The 24189-nt window shown below is 47.0% G+C and overlaps 1 protein-coding gene across 1 annotated transcript in view; it reads right to left on the bottom strand.

Moving 5' to 3' along the window:
* Positions 1-24189, bottom strand: part of LOC142302385 (cathepsin E-like) — a 44562-nt gene that overhangs the window by 6138 nt on the left and 14235 nt on the right. Inside the window, exons 5-6 of the mRNA XM_075343440.1 lie at positions 4404-4603; positions 4204-4326 (exon numbers count right to left, since the gene is read on the bottom strand). Coding sequence (XP_075199555.1) covers positions 4204-4326; positions 4404-4603 — 323 coding nt within the window. The remainder of the gene's footprint in view (positions 1-4203; positions 4327-4403; positions 4604-24189) is intronic.

Raw genomic sequence — 24189 nt, 5'->3', positions numbered from 1 at the left:
TTTTTTAAATACATGTAACACAACATTTGATTTATACAATAGGTAATTTCTTCATGACAGGTTCCATTTAATACAAAAATTAGGGGGCAATCCAGTTCTAACAATCTATTCACAATCTAGATAATACGTAAATGCTAGATTGTAGGAGGTTTGACGGCTGGGACCCTCATTACTTACCATCACCAGAACCTGGCCATATGTTCCTATTTGACGGTAGTAGCAGCCACACGTGCCGTGATAATGCCTTCAATGTTTAGACTGATGAAATTGTTATAGGAGGGAAAATGTATATACAGTCAGGGCCAGAAATATTTGGACAGTGACACAAGTTTTGTTATTTTAGCTGTTTACAAAAACATGTTCAGAAATACAATTATATATATAATATGGGCTGAAAGTGCACACTCCCAGCTGCAATATGAGAGTTTTCACATCCAAATCGGAGAAAGTGTTTAGGAATCATAGCTCTGTAATGCATAGCCTCCTCTTTTTCAAGGGACCAAAAGTAATTGGACAAGGGACTCTAAGGGCTGCAATTAACTCTGAAGGCGTCTCCCTCGTTAACCTGTAATCAATGAAGTAGTTAAAAGGTCTGGGGTTGATTACAGGTGTGTGGTTTTGCATTTGGAAGCTGTTGCTGTGACCAGACTACATGCGGTCTAAGGAACTCTCAATTGAGGTGAAGCAGAACATCCTGAGGCTGAAAAAAAAGAAAAAATCCATCAGAGAGATAGCAGACATGCTTGGAGTAGCAAAATCAACAGTCGGGTACATTCTGAGAAAAAGGGAATTGACTGGTGAGCTTGGGAACTCAAAAAGGCCTGGGCGTCCACGGATGACAACAGTGGTGGATGATCGCCGCATACTTTCTTTGGTGAAGAAGAACCCGTTCACAACATCAACTAAAGTCCAGAACACTCTCAGTGAAGTAGGTGTATCTGTCTCTAAGTCAACAGTAAAGAGAAGACTCCATGAAAGTAAATACAAAGGGTTCACATCTAGATGCAAACCATTCATCAATTCCAAAAATAGACAGGCCAGAGTTAAATTTGCTGAAAAACACCTCATGAAGCCAGCTCAGTTCTGGAAAAGTATTCTATGGACAGATGAGACAAAGATCAACCTGTACCAGAATGATGGGAAGAAAAAAGTTTGGAGAAGAAAGGGAACGGCACATGATCCAAGGCACACCACATCCTCTGTAAAACATGGTGGAGGCAACGTGATGGCATGGGCATGCATGGCTTTCAATGGCACTGGGTCACTTGTGTTTATTGATGACATAACAGCAGACAAGAGTAGCCGGATGAATTCTGAAGTGTACCGGGATATACTTTCAGCCCAGATTCAGCCAAATGCTGCAAAGTTGATCGGACGGCGCTTCATAGTACAGATGGACAATGACCCCAAGCATACAGCCAAAGCTACCCAGGAGTTCATGAGTGCAAAAAAGTGGAACATTCTGCAATGGCCAAGTCAATCACCAGATCTTAACCCAATTGAGCATGCATTTCACTTGCTCAAATCCAGACTTAAGACGGAAAGACCCACAAACAAGCAAGACCTGAAGGCTGCGGCTGTAAAGGCCTGGCAAAGCATTAAGAAGGAGGAAACCCAGCGTTTGGTGATGTCCATGGGTTCCAGACTTAAGGCAGTGATTGCCTCCAAAGGATTCGCAACAAAATATTGAAAATAAAAATATTTTGTTTGGGTTTGGTTTATTTGTCCAATTACTTTTGCCCTCCTAAAATGTGGAGTGTTTGTAAAGAAATGTGTACAATTCCTACAATTTCTATCAGATATTTTTGTTCAAACCTTCAAATTAAATGTTACAATCTGCACTTGAATTCTGTTGTAGAGGTTTCATTTCAAATCCAATGTGGTGGCATGCAGAGCCCAACTCGCGAAAATTGTGTCACTGTCCAAATATTTCTGGACCTAACTGTATGTATGTATACTATAATACGTGTATGACTTAGTATCCAGGGAAGTTTTTGTTTTTGAGTCCCCTTTTTGATAACAATGATATCATTGCTTTTTGCAAGACAAGTTGAGGTTTTGATTCCATTTATTTTATCACATAATGTAGTGAAAAAGGGGAAACAATTCCAAGTGTGGGAAAATTGAGTTGCATTTTGTCTTTACTGAATTCACTGTGTGCTAAAGATGACATGGCAACATGATTCTCTAGGTCAGTATGGTTACAGCGATACCAAAACTCCATTTGATTTTTGGTATTTTGAAACAAAATTCAGAAATTTGCAAAAAAAAAATTGGCTTGTGTCACTATTTTCTGAGAGAGACCGACCCATAACATTTTTATTTTCCCACTTATGTGTGGGGATTTGGGTTTTCGTGTATCCTGAACTGAAATTTTTATTGACACTATTTAAAGGTACATACAATGTTGTCATTGACTTTTAATGTATTTTTTGGCAAGTGCGATGTCCAAAAAGTGATAATTCTAGCATGTAATTTTTTTTCTGGCACTTAATGTATGGTTTCAATAATTTTATATTTTGATAAATTGTACTTTTTTGGACATTTCTTATTTATTTTTATTGGAGGTAAAAGACGGATGATTCGAGTTTAATTTTTTAAAAATGCTTATTTACGAGACATGAACCTGCGATCATTTGATCACTTGCACTATAAGCTGAGTATAATGTATACATCACTAATTTTATGGTCATCTATGGTGTGTGTTCTCTTCCTGTGTGGATTTGATAGGCTGTTACTGACATTTGGTGAGAAATTCATGTCAATAGCGTCTTTAGAAATATATTTACTTAGAAAATAGGTGACATGTTCAATACTTATTTCACCCGCTGTATAAATGTGGCGCCCTGGACTAGCCAGGGGCCACAGGTAACAACACACACACACACCCCCACCCCCAGCAGGTCACAGCAGTCATCTCCAGTGAGACCTGATTTCCTCCCTCGGGTTCAGACAGACACACCAGGTGGGCGGAATCAGGCAGATGGAGACGCCCACCGAGTAGTCTAGCTGGTCTGAGGCAGGAAACAACGCAGACAAGTCCAGGCAGAGGAAGAGAGAGGAGATCTGCAGAGAGGCAGACGCAGACTGGGGCCTAGGTTGGAGCCTAGGGCCCTCGTGTAGCCAGTGAGGCAGACGGTAGTGGCCGTCTCCTGGGGGCCAGGAAGACCGTCTTGGTGGAACCGTAGGTAGCCGGGGTTGGATGGTGGCCCACCGGTACCGAACCGGGGAGCCAGCGGGAAACCGGAGCGCAGGAGGAGCGTACAAGAAGGTGCAGGAAAGGACTTACACTACCAACCTGCAGTAAAACACTGCAGCCGTCTGTGGGACTCGTCCATCCAGCCGTTTGTTTTACAAGAGACTCCGTGTGTGTTACTGGCTGAGTAAGTACCACTGTGCCGTCTGGCACTGCGCTGCCCCGCGACCCTGCACCTGGCCAGGCCCCGCAATCCACCAAACAGACAATAACTCCGGGCCCCGGGACTACCAAAATCCCCCTACCCACGGAGGGGAGGAAAACATCCCAGCTGCTTCCTGTCATCGCTCCCGGGATCCCCGTACAGAGCAGCGGTGGTGCCCCAACCTCACCACACACCGTGGGTGGCGTCACAAACCGACATCCCAAACCCCAACAAACCACCCCTTTCACTCACGGACGAGGAGCGCCGCTCGAGTCCCTGGATCCGGCTCACCACTCGAGCCACCAAGCAGCAGCAGCGCCGGACCTGAGCGTGGTGAGCGCAGCGTCCCCTCCCCGCCCGCGACATATATACTTTGCAATAGGGCCCTGTGATTTTTATATATGCCACAGTGTAGGTCATTAAGGGGGTAAAATACATTTTTATCAAATATTTATTAGTAATTTCTAGTAGTATTTAGTTGTATCTAGTAGTATTTAGTAATATCTAGTAGTATTTAATAGTATCTAGTAGTATTTAGTAGTATCTTGCAAGGTTTTGCTCGAGGAGGTTAGTGTACATGTAAGCATGGTAAACCAAAATTAAGCAGATTTTACCACCATTCATCTCAGAGGCTTCACCAATGCAATTTCCTTTTTTAGCGTTAAGTTCGAAGAATTTTATTAACTAATTCTACGAAATAATTTATCACTGCTAAATATCTTGTATTACCAAATCAAGACAATTATCCAAAATTATTTCCTGTGCATTCAACATTGTAATAATTACGTGCACAGTTACTTACTTATCAAGTCGTATTTGCCAATATCCCTTATCTGTAAGGGGAATCCAGTGAATTGGTCCTTTGTACAGAGAGTGATCTATCCCCCCTAATATAAGTTCCCCTCCATATTCAAAATTGTCATCTCTGTAAAACAATTCATAGTAGGTTGAAAATACTGAAATTATTCAACTTGTTTTTCGTTGTTATAGTTGTATACCTACTTATTTAAATGGAAGGAAAATATTGGCTTATCCACTAGATGTTGTTTCATTATTTGGTCAAATACTGGAACTGCATTACCAACAGCAAGTGAAGGGTATCCAAGACCCAATACTCCATCAAACTGTGCCAGCACAAAGGTCCTGCCTGGCTCCATGACTGACTGGCCAAAATCCTGCCCAACAATTGTCAGGTTACTGATCTGCATGGGAACAGAGAATAAGTTACTATTAGTGATGAGCGAGTACTAAAAAGCTCGGGTGCTCGAAGCTCGGGCCGAGCCTCCCAAGATACTCGTGTACTCGGCCCGAGCAACGAGCCCAATGTTATCCTATGGGAGACCCGAGTATTTTTGTGAAATGACCTCCCGGCAGCATGGAGAAACCCTAAAAATGTCACAAAAGTCTCAGAAGAGTGCTCAAATGACATGGCAACAGCATGGGGAAGACCCCTTGAAGCATTTATCACTGAAAAGTCACAGCTGTGAACAATTTTGTCCGCGTTTTACGCCATTTTTACGGACTCACCAGAAAACCTTCCAAAATGACCCCAAAATGATTTTTCATGGCGGAAATGTTAAGGGCACATACCCAATAGTGAGATAGAGCTGGTGTATGTTACTTTTTGAGATCAATACATGAAAGATTTTACGTGAAAACATTGTGTGGCACTCCGATGTCCCTGAGAAGAGACGTACATGAAGGCCTCTTGAGTCTAATGTGCCCATTTTGAGGAAGTGAGTCTTTGTAGTATTTTCCTTTGCCAGGGCAGTCCTAAATTGTGAGGTTCACCAATGCCCCTGCATACAGACGTGCATGAGGGCCTGTAAACCTGAAGTGCCCATTGGAAGGAAGTGGGTGTATTATAGTATAGCCCTTAGGCAGGGAAGCCAAACATTGGGAGGCTCCACGTTGTCCCTGGATAGAGACGTGCATGAAGGCCTGTAAACCTGAAGTGCCCATTGGAAGGAAGTGGGTGTATTATAGTATAGCCCTTAGGCAGGGAAGCCAAACATTGGGAGGCTCCACGTTGTCCCTGGATAGAGACGTGCATGAAGGCCTGTAAACCTGAAGTGCCCATTGGAAGGAAGTGGGTGTATTATAGTATAGCCCTTAGGCAGGGAAGCCAAACATTGGGAGGCTCCACGTTGTCCCTGGATAGAGACGTGCATGAAGGCCTGTAAACCTGAAGTGCCCATTGGAAGGAAGTGGGTGTATTATAGTATAGCCCTTAGGCAGGGAAGCCAAACATTGGGAGGCTCCACGTTGTCCCTGGATAGAGACGTGCATGAAGGCCTGTAAACCTGAAGTGCCCATTGGAAGGAAGTGGGTGTATTATAGTATAGCCCTTAGGCAGGGAAGCCAAACATTGGGAGGCTCCACGTTGTCCCTGGATAGAGACGTGCATGAAGGCCTGTAAACCTGAAGTGCCCATTGGAAGGAAGTGGGTGTATTATAGTATAGCCCTTAGGCAGGGAAGCCAAACATTGGGAGGCTCCACGTTGTCCCTGGATAGAGACGTGCATGAAGGCCTGTAAACCTGAAGTGCCCATTGGAAGGAAGTGGGTGTATTATAGTATAGCCCTTAGGCAGGGAAGCCAAACATTGGGAGGCTCCACGTTGTCCCTGGATAGAGACCTGTTAGGTTCTTAGTGCCTCCGTGCTTGCATTTAAAAACCGCACGTGTGTGCCTGTTGGTGGCAGCTTTCCGCTGCATTTGTGTGAGTTTTGCACAAACTTGGATATAACACACAAGTCTAGTGAATACACATCAGCACAGCATTGCAAAATGCGCAAGGGCGTTGTCAACGAACAAGGAAGTGGACGTGATGGTGGTGCAGGCAGACACCGAGGTTGTGTGCAAGCTCTAATTTCGCCACAACAAAGGGCCACATCTAGTCGCTCGCACGTCCTGTCCCAAATTCTTGGGGACCGCAGCAGTACACCCCTCTTGAACCAAGACCAGTGTCAACAGGTTGTTAGTTGGATAGCGGATAATGCTTCCAGTCAGATTGGCACCACCACAAACACTCTGTCTTCCACACGGTCAAGTGTCAGTAGCCGTGATACTGCACCGCACATTTCAGAACCTGATCCTCCTTCCTACCACCAGGCCGAGTACACGTCCACGGACATTACTGATCCCACACTTGGACACTCGGAATAGCTGTTCGTTCACGTTTCCATTCACAAATTCTGGCCTCTCGCCAGCTCCTGTTGAAGTGGGCCATGACGAGATTGTATGTACAGATGCACAAATATTTGAGCAGCCACGTTCTCACGAAGTTGGCAACGTGTCTCAACAAGGGGTGGCCGATGATGAGACACAATTGTCAGGAAGTCAGGAGGAGGAGCAGGGTGCGGAAGAGGAAGACGACGTGGTGGATGATCCAGTAACTGACCCAACCTGGCAGGAGGATATGCAGAGCGAGGACAGCAGTGCACAGGGGGAGGGAGGCGTAGCATCACAACAGGCAGTAAGAAGCAGAGTGGTGGCCCCAGGCAGACGTCAGTCAACTGTTCCCCGGAACAACACGACACAAGGTGCCTGTACAAATGTTAGGTCTTCCCGAGTCTGGCTGTAATACTATTGTATGTATTGAGGATTTCGATTGCGTTAGGGCAATGACAACCAGAGACGAGTTCTTGGTGCAAGACATTTATAATATGCAACCAGCAAATATGTACATAAACGGAACAAAAACACAGTAGAACATAAATACAGGAAATACCTTCCAGGGACTGAGCGAAAGGGAATTCCCGGTACCGCGCACCGGACTCCCCCAGGGAGACCACCAACAGCAAACCCCTATACAGGGACTGTCTGGCAATCACCCCAGAAGCCCTAAATGCGCAGCAGCCGGGACACAAAAGGGCAATAGGTAAGTCGAAAAATGTCTGTACGTGATGTGAGTCCAGAGTGGTATTAAACGGAAGGAACCGGGCAGAAGTTCCGACCAAAGACGGCAAACGGAGTCCAGGTACAGCTAGATGATACCAGATGAAGTCCAGAGTCGGTGTCGGTTGTTTTCCAAGAGGATCCGAATAACAATCAGGAACCAAAAGCAGCAGGGCAGGAGCACACAGGAAGCAGTATACTCAGGCACTGGACTAAGCTTTAGGGGCGGCTTTTAAACAGATGGACAGGAAGTAGGGCAACATAACAGAAAACTCCATGTTAACAAAGGGCAAGCTCTTTCAAAAGAAAACTGGAAAACCAGGAACTCTGACACTGGCAGTTTTTTAAGTTGGCTCCAGATGATTCTAAAAAGGCCATTTGCAACACCTGCCATGCCAGCATCAGCAGGGGTACCAAAACTAGCAGCCTGACCACCACCAGCATGATCAGGCACATGTCAGCCAAGCACCCGACTTTGTGGGAAGTACAACAGAGTCGAGGAGCAGTGCTTGCTGATGTCACTGCTACGTCTTCGCTGGTTGTGCATGCGAGCCAATCCCCTGTCCATGCTGCCTGCGAACAAGCCTCCTCCACTCCTGCACCTGCAGTTGCCTACGCAGAAAGAACACCATCATCAAGCACGTCCTTGTCCCAGCGCAACGTTCAGTTATCCATTCAGCAAACCTTTGAGCGCAGGCGCAAATACACTGCCAACACCCCACATGCCACAGTTCTAAATGCTAACATTTCGCGACTGCTTGCGCTGGAAATGTTGCCTTTTAGGCTGGTTGAGACAGAAGCATTCCGCGAACTGATGGTGGCAGCTGTCCCACGTTACTCGGTCCACAGCCGCCACTATTTCTCCCTGTGTGCCGTCCCCGCATTGCATAACTAACCACGTGTCACAAAACATCACACGTGCCCGGAACAACGCTGTTTCAGCCAAAGTCCACCTAACCACAGACACGTGGACAAGTGCATGTGGGCAAGGCCGCTACATCTCGTTGACGTCACACTGGGTTAATATTGTGCAAGCTGGGACCCAGTCTGAGCGAGGGACGGAATACGTCCTTCACACACCAAGTTTTGCAGGCCCTACCTCAGTCAGGGTTTCACACACACTCTACAGCTCCGGAATGTCATGCTCCTCAGCCTCCTCCTCCTCCTGCGCATCCTGATCCACTTTACCCTCCACACCAGTCCCAAGCTGTAAGTGTCGCTGGCGGAGGAGGGGACGGTGCGCTCTCCCACTGCTCGGGTCCGGCTGACGCAGCTCTACGGCTGCTGCTGCTCGTTGGCTCGAGCGATGGCCGGATCCCGGGGACTCGAGCGGCGCTACTCGCCCGTGAGTGAAAAGGGGTGGTTTGGGTTTTGGGGATATTGTCCGTGACGCCACCCACGGTTGTGGTGATTGTGTGGACACCACCGCTGCTCTGGACGGGGATCCCGGGAGCCTGTGACAGGGAGCAGCTTTGTTGTTATTTCTCCCCTACGTGGGTAGGGGGGTTGGTTGTCCCGGGGCCTGGTGATGGGGTAGAGATGGATGACAGGCGGGTTGCGGGGCCTGATGAAGTGCATGGTCGCAGGGGCAGCGCTGTGCCGCACGGCACGGAGGTACTCACTCAGCCCAATGATGATGACACAGTTCAGGGTAAAACAAGTGGCTGGATGGACAGGTCACTCGGACGGCTGCGGTTGTTCCTCCCTGCAGGTTAGTGATGACTGTCTCTCCCTGCACCGAAGTTAAGTGTTGGTAGTGATGGTTTCCCAACGGTAACCCGCTCCCTGACCTGGATATGGGCCGGAGGAGCCCCTTTTGCCCACAGGCGCTGGCCCTGGGAGACGGTTGCCCTTGCCGGTGGCTGTGTCTCCCCTTCACGGTTGTACGGTTGCCTTCTATCTGGACTTGGCTGTTTGGAAACCCTGAGGTCCCCTTCAATAACGGATTTGGCAAATTCACGGCGACACCAAGCCTTGCCGGGATCCGAAAGTCCTCTGCCAATGGTGCTGGCTTCGCTTTGTATACCGGTCCGGTACGGCCGGGTCACCACCCGTCCACGGTCCTTACGGCAGACTCCAATCGGCCTCCACTGCAGACGGTCACCACATCCTGCCAACCTTGCTGTCCTGTCCAGGCCACACACCCGGACCAACTTCAGGCTCTTTGCTGTCACTTTTCTCCTCTCTACTACTTTCCTCCTTCCACTTCCTTAGCTTAACTCTCACTGCCTGTGTTTTCCCTCCTCCTCGGTGGGTGGAGACCAACCGCCTGGCTCCACACCCTGGTGTGGACAACAGCCCCTGGGGAAGGCAACAAGGATTTTGTGTTTTGACTATGATATGCCTGCAGGGAGTGTGGGGTGTTTAAGTGTTGTGCTCTGTGGCCCCTGGCTTGTCCAGGGCGATACAGAAGCACTGCAGCACTGCCTCGGCGAAGCGGCAACAGGCAGTGCTGAAGCTAATCTGCATAGGTGACAAACCCCACAATGCAGAAGAGGTGTGGACAGCTCTGAAACAGCAGGCAGATCACTGGCTCACAACTCTGAACCTAAAGCCAGGAAAGGTGGTGTGTGACAATGGCCGGAACCTGGTGGCGGCTTTGAGGCGAGGCCAGCTGACACATGTTCCATGCTTGGCCCATGTGCTCAACCTCGAGGTTCAGCGGTTTCTAAAGTCATAGTCAGAGCTGTCTGATCTGCTGGTAAAAGTTCGCCGCCTGTCTGCACATTTTCGAAAGTCACCTACTGCTTCAGCCGGCCTTGCCGCCTTAAGACGCCGTTTGCATCTTCCGGCACACAGACTGGTGTGTGATGTCCCCACGCGTTGGAATTCAACTCTGCACATGTTGGTCAGGATATGTGAGCAGAAGAGGGCAGTTGTTGAGTACCTGCATCACCTAAGCCGTCGGGAAATGGGTCAAACTCCACACATAACACCTGAGGAGTGGAGATGGATGTCCGACCTATGCACCATCCGCCAAAACTTTGAGGACTACAACAAGATGGTGAGCGGCGATGACGACATTATTAGCGTCACCATACCGCTTCTCTGCCTTCTAAAATGGTCTCTGCTCAGAAAACAAACATGATGCATTGCAGGCGGAGCGCGATGAGTTTCAGCAAGAAACAGTAGTGGGTGTGGGTGATGATAACACACAGCCCAGCCTCGTCTCATCACAACGTGCAGTGGAGGACTATGACGAGGAGGAGGATGAAGACATGGAGCAACTCTCTGGCCAAATTGAGGATATGACATGCAGTCATATCCTCGGTTCAGCGTGGCTGGCCAGAGGACAGGGTAGATGATGAGGAGGAGGAGGACAGCATGTTCAGTCATCGTGTCGTTCAGGATACTGAAGTGATGGCTGTTAAGAGTCTGGCACACATGGCTGACTTTATGGTAAGCTGCCTGTCTCGTGACCCTCGCGTTAAGAACATCTTGGCCGACAATCATTACTGGTTGGTAACACTGTTAGACCCACGCTAAAAGGAGAACTTTATGTCTCTTATTCCCGAGGCGGAGAGGTCAGGCAAAATGCAGCAGTTCCAGAAGGCCATAGTCACGGAAGTAGGCAAAGCATTCCCCTCACAAAACGCTAGCGGCATAGGTCATGAATCAGTGGACAACCGAGGCGTACAGCCGAGAGAGGCACAAGTCCAATCCGCCAGAGGTAGGGGAACAGTCTTTAAGATGTGTGACAGTTTTCTCAGCCCCTCACGTACCACAGCCCCTGAGGTGCGGGGTAGTGCCACAAGAAATCCTAAGTTTGCCCAGATGCTGAAGGAGTACCTTGCAGATCGAACAACTGTACTCCGACATTCCTCTGTGCCTTACAATTATTGGGTATCCAAGCTGGACACGTGGCATGAATTGGCTCTCTACGCCTTGGAAGGCCTGGCCTGCCCTGCTGCTAGCGTTTTGTCAGAGCGTGTTTTTAGTGCCGCAGGTGGAATCATTACAGATAAACGCACCCGCCTGTCAACTGAAAATGCTGACAAGCTGACTCTGATCAAGATGAACAAGGGTTGGATTGGGCCAGACTTCACCACACCACCAGCAAATGAGAGCGGAATTTAAAGTTTGCCATGTACCTCCACTCACCCATGGGTACACACTTCTGGAGTTTGGCTAATCGCTGGACTGCTCCTCCTTCTCCTCATGCGCCACCATGATGATGACCGTTACAAATTGCAATACTTAGGCCTTTGTTTCAGGTATACCCCCAGTGGTAAATTTTTTCGCCCATTCTTTGCAGAATGGACATTACAACGACAGGAGACCCACTCCTTTGCAATGGGAACAATGTTTTGAGGCCCTCATGCACGTCTCTATCCAGGGACAACGTGGAGCCTGACGCTGCCACCGACTGCCACACACGTGCTGTTTTTAAATGCAAGCACGGACGCAATAAGAACCTAACTGGTTTTTAGGAGCGACAATTACTGAGAAGTCTGACACTATCAGACACTGCTGACTGACGTGTATTATACACTAGACTTGTGCGTTATATAATAGTTTGTGCAAAACGCGCACCTGTACCCTGCCACCGACTGCCACACACGTGCTGTTTTTAAATGCAAGCACGGACGCAATAAGAACCTAACTGGTTTTTAGGAGCGACAATTACTGAGAAGTCTGACACTATCAGACACTGCTGACTGACGTGTATTATACACTAGACTTGTGCGTTATATAATAGTTTGTGCAAAACGCGCACCTGTACCCTGCCACCGACTGCCACACACGTGCTGTTTTTAAATGCAAGCACGGACGCAATAAGAACCTAACTGGTTTTTAGGAGCGACAATTACTGAGAAGTCTGACACTATCAGACACTGCTGACTGACGTGTATTATACACTAGACTTGTGCGTTATATAATAGTTTGTGCAAAACGCGCACCTGTACCCTGCCACCGACTGCCACACACGTGCTGTTTTTAAATGCAAGCACGGACGCAATAAGAACCTAACTGGTTTTTAGGAGCGACAATTACTGAGAAGTCTGACACTATCAGACACTGCTGACTGACGTGTATTATACACTAGACTTGTGCGTTATATAATAGTTTGTGCAAAACGCGCACCTGTACCCTGCCACCGACTGCCACACACGTGCTGTTTTTAAATGCAAGCACGGACGCAATAAGAACCTAACTGGTTTTTAGGAGCGACAATTACTGAGAAGTCTGACACTATCAGACACTGCTGACTGACGTGTATTATACACTAGACTTGTGCGTTATATAATAGTTTGTGCAAAACGCGCACCTGTACCCTGCCACCGACTGCCACACACGTGCTGTTTTTAAATGCAAGCACGGACGCAATAAGAACCTAACTGGTTTTTAGGAGCGACAATTACTGAGAAGTCTGACACTATCAGACACTGCTGACTGACGTGTATTATACACTAGACTTGTGCGTTATATAATAGTTTGTGCAAAACGCGCACCTGTACCCTGCCACCGACTGCCACACACGTGCTGTTTTTAAATGCAAGCACGGACGCAATAAGAACCTAACTGGTTTTTAGGAGCGACAATTACTGAGAAGTCTGACACTATCAGACACTGCTGACTGACGTGTATTATACACTAGACTTGTGCGTTATATAATAGTTTGTGCAAAACGCGCACCTGTACCCTGCCACCGACTGCCACACACGTGCTGTTTTTAAATGCAAGCACGGACGCAATAAGAACCTAACTGGTTTTTAGGAGCGACAATTACTGAGAAGTCTGACACTATCAGACACTGCTGACTGACGTGTATTATACACTAGACTTGTGCGTTATATAATAGTTTGTGCAAAACGCGCACCTGTACCCTGCCACCGACTGCCACACACGTGCTGTTTTTAAATGCAAGCACGGACGCAATAAGAACCTAACTGGTTTTTAGGAGCGACAATTACTGAGAAGTCTGACACTATCAGACACTGCTGACTGACGTGTATTATACACTAGACTTGTGCGTTATATAATAGTTTGTGCAAAACGCGCACCTGTACCCTGCCACCGACTGCCACACACGTGCTGTTTTTAAATGCAAGCACGGACGCAATAAGAACCTAACTGGTTTTTAGGAGCGACAATTACTGAGAAGTCTGACACTATCAGACACTGCTGACTGACGTGTATTATACACTAGACTTGTGCGTTATATAATAGTTTGTGCAAAACGCGCACCTGTACCCTGCCACCGACTGCCACACACGTGCTGTTTTTAAATGCAAGCACGGACGCAATAAGAACCTAACTGGTTTTTAGGAGCGACAATTACTGAGAAGTCTGACACTATCAGACACTGCTGACTGACGTGTATTATACACTAGACTTGTGCGTTATATAATAGTTTGTGCAAAACGCGCACCTGTACCCTGCCACCGACTGCCACACACGTGCTGTTTTTAAATGCAAGCACGGACGCAATAAGAACCTAACTGGTTTTTAGGAGCGACAATTACTGAGAAGTCTGACACTATCAGACACTGCTGACTGACGTGTATTATACACTAGACTTGTGCGTTATATAATAGTTTGTGCAAAACGCGCACCTGTACCCTGCCACCGACTGCCACACACGTGCTGTTTTTAAATGCAAGCACGGACGCAATAAGAACCTAACTGGTTTTTAGGAGCGACAATTACTGAGAAGTCTGACACTATCTGGACTGTTTTACACTATGTACACCAGCCCCAGATATGATGAAGGCTGGTATACGGTCACCACTAGGAATGGCTATATATACCCTGCCTGCCTGCCTGTATACTGCTACAATAGTCCTGACAAGGACTCTTCTGGTCACTAGCCTGTATTCCGACCTGGCTATACCCTGCCTGTATATAGCAACAATAGTCCTGAGAAGGACTCTGCTACTGTACTCCGACCTGGCTATACCCTGCCTGCCTGTATACAACTAGAATAGTCCTGAGAAGGACTTCTGGTCACACTGTTTGCAGCCCTGCTCCGGAACTAACTATAAAGGGCCGCAAAGCTTTCCCTGAATCAGCGACACTCTCCCTACACTCACTGTCAGAATAGCTGTGAGCAGAGCACAGCGCGCCGGCCTATATAAAGGCTCGGTGACGCTGTGCAGGCCGGCCAATCACTGCAATTCCACAACTAACAGGGCTGTGGCATTGCAGTGGTCTGCCAGCCAATCCCTGCATGAGGGCTGGCTCTCAAAAGAGCGCCAACATGCAGAAATGAAGACCACGAGTAAAGCACGAGTATCGCGAGATTACTCGGTCCCCGCCGAGCAGCCCGAGTACAGTGATACTCGTGCGAGTACCGAGTAGTGACAAGCATGCTCGCTCATCACTAGTTACTATATATAACTATAACTCCATCATGGCCTTAAAGGAGTTTTCCCACACACAAAGTTAATTTTAAAGTTCATTTTAATCAATAGATCTTGGAATAATAATAATTTACACAATTGGATGTGTTTACAAAAAATGTTCCTGTGTTGAGATAATCTTTTATATGTGTCCCTGCTATGTACTGTGTAATGGTCGTGTCTGACTGTACAGGGACATAGTCTGATCATACCACATCTCCTGTGCTGAGATAATCTTATTTATGTGTCCCTGCTGTCGACTGTACAGGGACATAATCTGATCATACCACATCTCCTGGGCAGAGGAGGACACAAAGACTATACAAATATTACAGCAGTGGGTTATAGCTGATGAATAATTTGTGATCCTGTGCTGTAATATATTTATACTTTTCAGATGTGGTATGATCAGACCATCTCGCTGTATGGTCAGACACAGCCATTAAAAAAATCTGGTTCCGGCCCTGGATGTATCCTGGGTACCTGGCCGGACGCCAGTCCCCATATAAGTCTATGTGGGAAAGAATCCAGAGATTAAAAATTATGGTAGAAGGGATAGGGGGATAGGAGCAAGCGCTCTATACTTACCAAGGCTCTGGCGTGGCTGTAACTGCTCCCGCTGCAGCTCATTCACTTCCGGGGCCATGCATTTGCCTTCATGCATATGCACTGCTTTCCCTGCCCATCAACGTCTGTGATTGGTTTCAGTCAGACACGTTTCACCCTGAGAGACAGCTTCTGACTGCCTCTAATCACAAATTCTATGGCCGTCTATCGTGGTATAAAAATAAATAAATAAAACATTTGTCATAGGGTCCCCCTGTTTTATGATATTCAGCACAGATAAAGCATACGGCTACAGGCTGCAGCCCCCAGGCGTGTGCTTATCTTGTCTAAGAGGAACCAATTGTGGCTTATTTTAAATGTATTTAAATAAATAATATTAAAAACCGATGTGTGGTTCCTTCCAATTTTGATACCCAGGCATGATAAAGCCCAAAAGTTGGGAGCTGAATTTCTCAGGCTGGAGAGACCCATGCTTATTGCCTCTTCCCACAGCCTAAAAATAGCAGCCTGCAGCCACCCAGAATTAAAAGACAAATGGGGTGTAGTAACAAAAGAAGTGCACAAGATGGCGTACCAGAGCAGGCGCCGAAACGTGCGTAGGTGGGATCTGGCGCCATTCCAGCGGTGAGTTAAGCGGTCTGTGGTCTTTTTAACTCTCATTTACTTATATCACCTGGGGGGTTTTTCACCTGTCACGGGGTCTCAACCTTTGACTTATGTTTATCTGACTGTGTACTGGGTGTTTTTCCCTTGTAAGTTCCATACATGGTATACGCTCCTTGTAAACCAGACACTTCCTCCTCACATCTCTGGTACGCCATCTTGTGCACTTCTTTTCTTACTACACCCCATTTGTCTTTTAATATTTTCTTAATAAAGATTATTACTTTTATATGACGTTGCTTCTGATTCTTCTTTGTGTGAATTGGTTCTATATAACTATTTGAATCAGTATATCCATTCTACTGTGACTGAGGGGTGGTGGTAATCTCTCACTTTGAGTGACCACTTAGATTAATTTTCTTGGTCCTTATTTTTTGGCTGAAAATTTGTTTTGAGCCACCCAGAATTGTTGCATCCATTAGATGCGATAATCCCAGAACTTTACCCCGTTCTTCCCAATTATCCTAGTGTGGTGGTAATTGGGGTAATAAGGAGTTAATGGCAACTCACAGCTGACACTAAGCCCTAGATTAGTAGTGGGAGGTGTCTATGAGACCCCCATTACTAATCTGTAAGTGAAAGTAAATAAACACAAACATTGAAAAAATCCTTTATTTGGAATAAAGACCAAAAAACACCCTCTTTCATCACTTTATTAACCCCCCCAAAACACCCCTGAAGGTCCGACATAATTCACATGAGGTCCCACAATAATTCAGCTTTGCTACATCTGAAATTACAGCGCACAATTCTGGAACATGTTCGCACGCTGTAACTGCAGGCAGAGAATGAACCACGATCAGCGGTGATGTCACTCAGGTTAGTTACAGCCACAGCTGGAGGTTGCTACGGTCCTTCACTGTGACTGTAGCTAAACTGACCTCAGGTGGGGTCATCGAGCTTAATGAAGTACACTATTAACCCCTTATTACTCCAATTGTCACCACCGCAGGGCAATCAGGAAGAGCCGGGTAAAGTACTGAGATTGTCGCATGTAATGGTTACGACAATTCTGGGCGGCTGCAGGCTACTATTTTTAGCCTGGGGGGACTCAATAAGCACAGGTCTCCCCAGCCTGAGAATACCAACCCCCAGCTCTCAGGCTTTATCTTGGCTGGCTATCAAAATTGCCACCCACCATTTTTTTTAAATAATTTTTTTTAAAAAGTCGGATGCAGTTCCTCTTATTTTTATACACAGTCAAGATAAGCGCATGGCTGGGGCTGCAGCCTGTAGCCGTAGGCTTTATCTGTGCTGGGTATTAAAATATGGGGGGATCCTACGAAATTTTTCTTTACTTATTTATTTTTACTGTACGATAGATCCCCAGACAGGGTCTGTGTTTGGAAGCATCAGACATGCTGTCGCTCAGCATATGGGCACGCCTGACTGCAACCAATCACAGACGCCGATGGGTGGGGAAAGCATGAAGGCTAATGCGCAGCCCCGGAAGCGAATGAGCGGCCACAGGAGCAGTTACAGCCGTGCCGGAGCCTCGGTAAGTATGGCACCGCTTGTTTTATTATTTTTTTCTTTATTTTTACTTCATTTTTTTGTATTACCCCAGTGCCAGATCGGGATCAATATCCCCTGATAATTCCAGGTCCAGACCCAGCACTCAGGTACATTTGAAAGAGCGCAAATCCAGACATTTACAGTCCAGGTCCGCCCATCACTAGTCAGGATCTATTTTTTTCTTCAAAATTCTATTTAGAAATGTAGTATTGTGGCATTGCAACTGCTAGAGTGACGTATTCATTCCAAAAAAGTGTTATATTTATGACAACCAGGGAGTGCACACCAAAGAAAATAAAAACATTTCTCTGAAGTTTCAGTTAAGTCTAAAACCCAGTTGTTGGATTCAAGGGAGAAAAGAGAGGGCTCCCGATCCATCCATGTCTTCGGCTGGCCAATCAAATTCATTAGAAGTTAATCTGGGAAACGTACTAAAAGGTTTTTAATCTTTCATAATGATCCCAGCCTGTATGAGGCCTTTATGCATTACCACTATGAGGAATTGTATAAACTATGTTAAGGCCGCTTTACACGCTACGTTATATCTAACGATATGTCGTCGGGGTCACGTCGTTAGTGACGCACATCCGGCATCGTTTGACATATTGACTCGCCCACCCCAGGGCTATGGGACACCCGGTGCCGGGCCGGACTAGTCTGGGGGTCGTCAGTGGTGGCGGGGCCCGACTCCGTGACCCTGGCGGGAGTCAATTAACATGGCTTCAGTGGGGGTGCTTAAAGTTTAAATTTGTGACGCCACCTGTGGTTTGCGGCTATTATGCCGCTGCTGCTGTATGGGACCTCCGGGGCTGGTGGAATGGCAGCATGGATGGTCCTGCTCCCCACAGGTGGAGCGGTACCCCGGGGCAACAGTTGGTGCTTGTAAGAGTCTATGAGGGTTTTGTAGATGGTGTAGTGCAGGCAAAATAACAGAGGCAACACCAGGGGGTGCAGTTTCAAGATGTTTACTCACAGTTCCTGGGTTACGGTGCACTGTGCCTTTGGACTGCTGGAACCCCCTGTCAGGGCCTCCGCTGATCCCGGGTAGATCTGGGAATAAAAGCAGGTACACCCTTCTATTGTGTTCCTCTCTTCAGCTGTCTTCTAAGCCTTGCCTTTGCTGGATGAACCTGGCTTGGCCTCTGTGACGACATGGACTCTCATGGGTTAAAGTTTCTTAAAATTCAGCCAGACAGGATGATAGATTGTTTATAGACGGGGGATAAGCCCCTCATTGTTTCTACAAGACTCTTGTTGACTCATGTAATTGTGTTGGCCACTGAAAGCCAGACGTATTGTATCTCCAGACTCTTCCAGTAATCATTGTATTGTAGTTGTGTATTGCTAATGTGATTAACTTAGTAGCCATTGTCTAGTCAGTGGCTCCCAGACTACATGTATACCCTCAGTCTTTCTGTAGACATCATTTGGATGAACATTGTCCATGCAGCTTGAGATTCATCCAATGGGAGAGGCGCTCTTGTCCAACCAATCGATGCGGACGCAGTGTATCTAAGTGGAAGGCTGTGGCTATAAAAGGGACTTCTTTAAGCCACCAGGTGGTTGATGGATGCTGATGGATCCAGTCTAAGCTCTTCGGAGCTGACTAGAGGATCAGGATATCTTATGGCTTCAATCTAGGGACTCCGGTTCCGGTTGGAGACCATATCCACAGCCTAGGGATTTCGACTCCGGCTGCCAGGATTGTATCATCAAACCAAGGACTACTTAAGGAAGAAACCCAGGTTGGGACAATTTGGTCACTTGGCTACAGTCTTTGCAGACCTCACACAGCTTCCTAAATCTGGCGCTATTCCTTTCTCGGTGGGTGCCCGCCGAAAGCGGGGTGCTGCTGGATTGGAGTAAGCGGCCCTGGAACCTCTGAGCAAGGACATTCTAAATCCCTGGTGAGCCAGCGGAAGGGTGAGTGTTGTGAATGTTAGTTATGTTTTGGCTGCTGGGAGGCTCCCTCTGGTGGCCAGGAATGGTTTGGACAGAGACCAGGTGTGTTGTGCAGTGGGTGTTTCCTTTGCTAACTCTCTGCTTATTTAAGTCCTGGTCTGATTGCAGGCTGTTGCCGGATGTCAGTTGTTCTTTGTATCTCCAGCCTGCTTAATCTTGCTCTACACCACATCTACTCCAGATAAGTGCTTGCTCTTTATTTATGTATGACAAGGGCACCTGGTATAGGACAGAGTTCAGATCGAGCGATCTGAGGGCCTTTTTGTACTATCAGGAAGTTGATTTTTTTTGCAGGGTTTTTCTCTGGCCACCATCAGTCCCTTTCCTGTCCTTTCCTATTTTAGTCAGCAGGGGCCTCACCTTTTGCTTATCCTGTCATCTACCTGTGTATTGTGTTTTTCCTATATCACCGCAGTCTTTGAATGTGGGGGGCTTGCTATTCTTGTCTATTTTCTAAGGCAGAGAGTTATTCATCTTTCCTACCTTTAGGATAGTTAGTTCTCCGGCTGGGTTCGTGGTGCACAGGATGTTAGTTCACCCCTCGGCTACTTCTAGTTGTGATGGTTAGTAAGGGGATGGCGGCCAGATTAGTTGCCAATGCTCTTGTCACCTTTTGCCAATGATTTGTGGTGGTCTTCCATGGTTCCGGATCATAACAGTAGGTTGAAAAAATTCTGGATTCCCGTCGCAGTAGGCATCAGCTTCAGTACCTTGTGAAATGGAAGGGTTATGGGCAGGAGGATAACTCTTGGGTTGTGGCTTCTGACATTCATGCGGACAGGTTGGTTCGCGCCTTCCATCATGCTCATCCCGAGCGACCCGGTGGCGTGGGTGAGGGTTCGGTGACCCCTCCTCAAGGGGGGGGTACTGTTGTGAATGTTAGTTATGTTTTGGCTGCTGGGAGGCTCCCTCTGGTGGCCAGGAATGGTTTGGACAGAGACCAGGTGTGTTGTGCAGTGGGTGTTTCCTTTGCTAACTCTCTGCTTATTTAAGTCCTGGTCTGATTGCAGGCTGTTGCCGGATGTCAGTTGTTCTTTGTATCTCCAGCCTGCTTAATCTTGCTCTACACCACATCTACTCCAGATAAGTGCTTGCTCTTTATTTATTGTCTGGTTCTTTTGCTTATCTGGGTTTGTCATTTGTTGTGGTTGGTTTCAGTTTATTTCCTTCCAGGGATTTTCCCCCTCAGTGGATTGTTGGAGTATAGCTCCTTTGGGTCCATGTGTTTGTGGCTTGTTGAATTTGTTATAATTCTTGTTTTCTGTTCATTGGTATGACAAGGGCACCTGGTATAGGACGGAGTTCAGCTCGAGCGATCTGAGGGCCTTTTTGTACTATCAGGAAGTTGGGTTTTTTTGCAGGGTTTTTCTCTGGCCACCATCAGTCCCTTTCCTGTCCTTTCCTATTTTAGTCAGCGGGGGCCTCACCTTTTGCTAATCCTGTCATCTACCTGTGTATTGTGTTTTTCCTATATCACCGCAGTCTTTGAAAGTGGGGGGCTTGCTATTCTTGTCTATTTTCTGAGGCAGAGAGTTATTCATCTTTCCTACCTTTAGGATAGTTAGTTCTCTGGCTGGGTTCGCGGCGCACAGGATGTTAGTTCACCCCTCGGCTACTTCTAGTTGTGATGGTTAGTAAGGGGATGGCGGCCAGATCTTGTCTCTTGTCACCTTTTGCCAATGATTTGTGGTGGTCTTCCATGGTTCCGGATCATAACAGGTGAGACTCTGTTGCCTGTTACATTTGTGTGTTTTGCTGGTTATGTGCTATGTGCCGTTAATTGTTTGGGGATCCAATAAAGTCTAATTATTGTGGTTCCCTCACCCTGTGTTGTCTGAGTAGTGTTACGCCCACGGTTAAGGAGGCCGGTGTTCAGTTGGGATGAGCCCTGAGCCACGCTGTCTTTCTAAAGGCGGCGGGTTTTAGTGGACGAGAGCACCCACTGAGCCCCGTGTCTCCACAGCCTCCACTACAGCTTCCGGACAAGGGGGCTTGCCTAGCTGGAACTTTACCCTCTTCCCAGAGGTTCTGCAGTGGGCTGTGGCCCTGGGCGCTTGCAACCACCCTGGGCCTCGGTTTTTACCTTTGGAAATGACTTCTCTTCCTCCAGTTTCTAGGGATCGTCCCCTGTCTGCAGCTTAATCCCTCCACCTGATCTTTCTGTGGAACAGGCCCTGTGCTTGAAAGCGGGTCAGTGGCCCTGGAATCCCTTCTGTATTTCTCTGCTGTGGTGTCACCTGGACCTAGCTGGGTCCCAGGGTCTCCACCAGGAAGCGTCACTTTCTCCTTCTTGCTTCTGACTGACTAGAGCACTTCTCTTCTCACTCCTCTCAGCTCTCCTCCTTACTTCAACTCCAAACTCTCACTGACTAAACTTGACCTTCCTGTCTCTACTCTACTCTCGGCTGGCTCCTCCCTCCTACCCTATTGCTAAGCCCTACCCTATGGGAGCAGGGATGGGTCTTACGGCCCCCCAGCATACAGCCTGGGAGGTTTGCTGCCACTGTCCCTGGTCCCTGTGTGTGCCTAACAATGAGTGTAGTGCAAATTTACCTATGGACCGGCGTTTACCCCCTTCCTTACCCAGGATGGGACATCACACCTCTGGCTGGGGTGCAATGTTCCTGTGGCGACGGAAGCCTCAGGGGCGCCACAATATCGTAGCGTGTGACAGCTACGAGCGACTGTGAACGAGCAAAAATACAGTCATATGAAAAAGTTTGGGTACCCCTATTAATGTTAACCTTTTTTCTTTATAACAATTTGGGTTTTTGGAACAGCTATTTCAGTTTCTTATATCTAATAACTGATGGACTGAGTAATATTTCTGGATTGAAATGAGGTTTATTGTACTAACAGAAAATGTGCAATCTGCATTTAAACAAAATTTGACCGGTGCAAAAATATGGGCACCGCAACATAAAAGTGACATTAATATTTTGTAGATCCTCCTTTTGCAAAAATAACAGTCTCTAGTCGTTTCCTGTAGCTTTTAATGAGTTCCTGGATCCTGGATGAAGGTATATTTGACCATTCCTGTTTACAAAACAATTCCAGTTCAGTTAAGTTTGATGGTCGCCGAGCATGGACAGCACGCTTCAAATCATCCCACAGATTTTCAATGATATTCAGGTCTGGGGACTGGGATGGCCATTCCAGAACATTGTAATTGTTCCTCTGCATGAATGCCTGAGTAGATTTGGAGCAGTGTTTTGGATCATTGTCTTGCTGAAAATTCCATCCCCCGCGTAACTTCAACTTCGTCACTGATTCTTGCACATTATTGTCAAGAATCTGCTGATACTGAGTTGAATCCATGCGACCCTCAACTTTAACAAGATTCCCGGTGCTGGCATTGGCCACACAGCCCCAAAGCATGATGGAACCTCCACCAAATTTTACTGTGGGTAGCAAGTGCTTTTCTTGGAATGCCGTGTTTTTTTGCCTCCATGCATAACGCCTTTTTGTATGACCAAACAACTCAATCTTTGTTTCATCAGTCCACGGGACCTTCTTCCAAAATGTATCTGGCTTGTCCAAATGTGCTTTTGCATACCTTAGGCAACTCTGTTTGTGGCGTGCTTGCAGAAACGGCTTCTTTCACATCACTCTCCCATACCGCTTTTCCTTGTGCAACGTGTGCTGTATTGTTCACCGATGCACATTGACACCATCTGCAGCAAAATGATGCTGCAGGTCTTTGGAGGTGGTCTGTGGATTATCCTTGACTGTTCTCACCATTCTTCTTCTCTGCCTTTCTGATATTTTTCTTGGCCTGCCACTTCTGGGCTTAACAAGAACTGTACCTGTGTTCTTCCATTTCCTTACTATGTTCCTCACAGTGGAAACTGACAGTTTAAATCTCTGAGACAACTTTTTGTATCCTTCCCATGAACAACTATGTTGAATAATCTTTGTTTTCAGATCATTTGAGAGTTGTTTTGAGGAGCCCATGATGCCACTCTTCATAGGAGATTCAAATAGGAGAACTACTTGCAAGTGGCCATCTTAAATACCTTTTCTCATGATTGGATACACCTGCCTATGAAGTTAAAAGCTCATTGAGGATACAAAAACCAATTTAGTGCTTTAGTAAGTCAGTAAAAAGTAGTTAGGAGTGATCAAATGAAGAAATTGATAAGGGTGCCCATACTTTTGCACCGGTCAAATTTTGTTTAAATGCGGATTGCACATTTTCTGTTAGTACAATAAACCTCATTTCAATCCAGAAATATTTCTCAGTCCATCAGTTATTAGATATATGAAACTGAAATAGCTGTTGCAAAAACCCAAATTGTTATAAAGAAAAAAGGTTAACATTAATAGGGGTGCCCAAACTTTTTCATATGACTGTACTCACCTTATCGTTGCACATTGACGCGTCGCTCATTTTCAAAAAATCGAACGTCCTTCTGTGCTCCGGTTGTTCATCGTTCCCGAGGCAGCACACATCGCTCCTTGTGACACCCCGGGAACAATGAACTGCAGCTTACCTGCGTCCCGCCGGTAATGCGGAAGGAAGGGGGTGGGCGAGATGTTTACGTCCCGCTCATCTCCGGTCCTTCGCTTCTATTGGCCGGCCGCTGTGTGACGTCGCTGTGACACCGAACGTCCCTCCCCCTTCAGGAAGTAGATGTTCGCCGCCCACAGCGAGGTCGTTTGGGAGGTAAGTACGTGTGATGGGGGTTTACGATTTGTGCGACACGGGCAACAAATTGCCCGTAACACACAAACGATGAGGTCGGGTGCAATCGCTCATGCGAACGCACGATAACTCGTAGCGTGTAAAGCAGCCTTTAGTGTTTGACATTCTGGGAAGTAGACTGTGTGTCAGTGAGGG

The sequence above is a fragment of the Anomaloglossus baeobatrachus genome, chromosome 4 (assembly GCF_048569485.1).
Source record: "Anomaloglossus baeobatrachus isolate aAnoBae1 chromosome 4, aAnoBae1.hap1, whole genome shotgun sequence".
NCBI lineage: Eukaryota > Metazoa > Chordata > Amphibia > Anura > Aromobatidae > Anomaloglossus > Anomaloglossus baeobatrachus.
Note: the sequence above shows the minus strand (reverse complement) of the source record. Positions and strands in the feature narration are given on the sequence as shown.